At 39.4% G+C, this 3,332-nt stretch overlaps 1 protein-coding gene across 1 annotated transcript; it reads right to left on the bottom strand.

Annotated features, from left to right (window-relative positions):
* Nucleotides 1–2,411: 2,411 nt before the first annotated feature.
* Nucleotides 2,412–3,077, bottom strand: LOC107001138. The gene has a single exon (XM_015199300.1). It carries the CDS (start codon nucleotides 3,075–3,077, stop codon nucleotides 2,412–2,414), a length of 666 nt encoding a protein of 221 aa, XP_015054786.1.
* Nucleotides 3,078–3,332: the final 255 nt, after the last annotated feature.

The following is a 3,332-nucleotide window of genomic DNA, read 5'->3' as shown; positions in this document are numbered from 1 at the left end:
CCCCCCCTGGACATGTGCACCTCAGCTTATGCCAAAAGCATAAGTTGAGGGTGGCTAATGCAGTAAACAACCTTTTCATGACCCTTACCCAACTTTGGGTGTTGTGTACTTTGACTCATGGCAAAGCCATGAGATGAGGGTGTCTATTATGAGGAATGCTCTGGAAAGTGGGGTTGAAAGAACAAAGAGAGAGAAATAACAAAAGTAAAGTGATTCAAGAACCAGTTGAAAGAAAAGTAAAATAAAAAAATTACAATAAATACAAGCAAGAAAAGAAGAGAGTCACTTACACAAATGAAGAAAGAAGGGAAAATAGCAAGGTGAAAGCATATGAGAAATTGGGCGAAATAAAATGATAAAAAGTGGTATGTTTAGCCGATACGTCAAGGAGGGGAAAAAGTCACTAAAGTATACCTAATATACCTTACCTGAACCTGAGCCTATGGTACAAGCTAAGAAAGTCCTATCGTGATCCTAAGAGTTGTATGGCGAACTTAAAGCAGTGAAAATAAAGGCAAGCCTAGTTGTGAATTTGTCCTGAGAGTGAGTGTTGAAAAGTAACTCTTATACTCCAACTGAAATCATTGTGTGAAAAATGAGGATGTTGTTTTGAAGTGAGGACATTAGTTGCAATACCGGAAATATTAGTACCTCGGTGAAAAATTGAAGAGGATAGGTGTCAGTGCGTGGTGAGTCTGTGTCATGGTCTGATCCCACATAATTCAAGCCTAATAGGGATAACATGCATAAACATGATTGGATTAATCGGTATTGATATCCAAATGATTGCGAAAGCTAAAACATGGTGAGTCTGTGATGCATAAACTTCAACGAGGCATGGAATCTTCTTGATGCATAGATTTCTGTGAGGTATAAAATCATCTCGCGATGTATAAATTTCTGCAAGGTATGAAAATTTCCCGCAATGCATAGCACTAATCGAGGCATAAATATTGACTCGCGATGCATGAATATTGACTCGCGATGCATAAATATTGACTCGCGATGCATGATCTTCCGCGAAGCTTGAATATTGACTCGCGATGCATGATCTTCCGCAATGCATGAATATTGACTCGCGATGCATGATCTTCCACGATGCATGAATATTGACTCGCGATGCATGAATATTGACTCGCGATGCATGATCTTCCGTGATGCATGAATATTGACCGCGATGTCATCTCGGTAGCAAATGAAGATAGAGCTTCAATCGAGCAACATAGTGATCTTTTGGATGCTTTCTTGATAATCATATTGTCTCTGATGATGATATCGGTAAAACGACTTCCAGATAGTATATCGTCTTGATCGACAATAAAACAACTGACCCCTCCGGGTAATGCATAATATCATATCAGACATTATGATGCAAATGACGTCCTTTACGGAAACCTATAAACTCTTCCTTGAGATTTTTGCTTGATTCACCTTCGAATCTAGCTGGACGTTCTTTATAAATTCCATGTTGTCGGAAATTAATCAAAATAAATAATTCATATTCCCAAGTCTCTGACATAAGCGATACAAAATGCTTCGTGCTTCTAGAAAAACTATTGATTTTGGGATAGTTTGCTCCTCCTTTGATTTCTCCATACTTATCAATCGAAAGAATTTGCTGATTTCAAAGCAAAGCTATTAACATGCGTCCACAGAAAACTGTTAGTTTTAAAAACAAAATGATCTGTGTCGATTTCTTTAGTTGTATGCTCCTTGTCCTGCTATCTTCCATTGATTTCCCGATCTCCCGACTCTTGATAGATGAGACAAAATATTTTATGCCAAAACAAATGAAACATAAAAGGGAAAATTTAAGAGAAATAAACTTTCGAGAAATAGTATCTGAAAAAGGTCACTCTCAATTCATGTCATATCAGGCTTAACAAACTACTTTGAGTCTAATGCTTGGAGGTCTATCTGATTATCGCTGGGGAGTATTCGGAGTCACTCAAAACTGTCGATAAACCAGGCTGAAATTTTTAGGCCATCCTCAAAATTTTGTCCAAGTTACAAGTTTTGGCTACCTTCAACTGTCGGTAAGTAAATCATGGAATTTTCGGGATCCTCCCGAAAATTCTGTCCCAGTTGCGAATTTTGAAGTATCTTCAGTCTTGACTTGTTGAGGAAGAATCTTCTTCAGGTATAGATATCTTACGGGAGATATGACTGAACCCTTGTGGCGCCTACGTATCCCGTTGAGGCAGGAATCATGTCAAACATAGTTCCCCCTCAAAGGTTAACAAAAATAAGAAAATTACAATGAAGCCGACCGAGGCCAACATAGGCCGCCTACGTATCTCATTCTTGAGAACTCAGGTCGAACGTAGTTCAACTTCAAAGAAATAACCTAAAGGGATAAATGGGGTGACCGAGGCCGACATAGGCCGCCTACGTATCTCATTCTTGAGAATTCAGGTCAAACGTAGTTCACTACGAGAGGGATAAGAATTTAAGCAAAACAAATACAAGAAAACAGAATGATTACAAGTGAATAACAGAAATGTAAACCGCAGCTTCGCACGTAGTATCTCTTGACGGCATCTGAGTTGATCGGTGTCGGCCATACGGTTCATTTCCGACAGGACCAAGCCACCTCCAAATAAAACTTTACAAACTATGTACGAACCTTTCCAGTTTGGTGCGAACTTTCCTTTGTACTCATCTTGATGAGGAAAAATACGCTTAAGAACCAACTGACCAGCTTCGAAAATTCTAGCTCTTACCCTCTTGTGAAAGGCACGAATCATTCTCTGTCTATACAACTGACCATGACAGACGACAATCAATCTCTTCTCATCGATCAAAGTTAGTTGATCAATCCGCTTGCTGACCCATTCAGCATTACTTAACTCATCTTCTTGGATGATTATCAAAGACGGTATTTCGACTTCAGCAGGTATAAATGCTTCCATTCCATACACTAGCAAGTATGGCGTAGCTCCAGTCGACGTTCTGACAGTCGTTTGATAACCCAATAAAGCGTATGGTAACATCTCATGCGAACCTCGATGCTTGTCGATCATTCTCCTCAAAATCTTTTTGATATTCTTATTGGCCGCCTCTATAGCTCCGTTCATTTGGGGACGATAAGTGGTTGAGTTTCGGTGAGTAATATTAAATTGCTCACATATCTCTCTCATCAAGTGGCTGTTGAGTTTGTGCTATTGTCGGTAATAATGGATTCTGGTACTCCAAACCTGCATATCAAATTGTTGCAAACAAAATCAACTGCAACTTTCTTGGTTACCGACTTGTATGAAGCTACTTCCACCCACTTGGTGAAGTAATCAATGGCAACCAAAATAAATCTGCGTCCATTAGAAGCGGCTGGA

The sequence above is a fragment of the Solanum pennellii genome, chromosome 10, assembly GCF_001406875.1.
Source record: "Solanum pennellii chromosome 10, SPENNV200".
Classification (NCBI taxonomy): Eukaryota; Viridiplantae; Streptophyta; class Magnoliopsida; order Solanales; family Solanaceae; genus Solanum; species Solanum pennellii.
The sequence above is the reverse complement of the archived record's forward strand: the minus strand, read 5'-3'. Positions and strand labels throughout refer to the sequence as shown.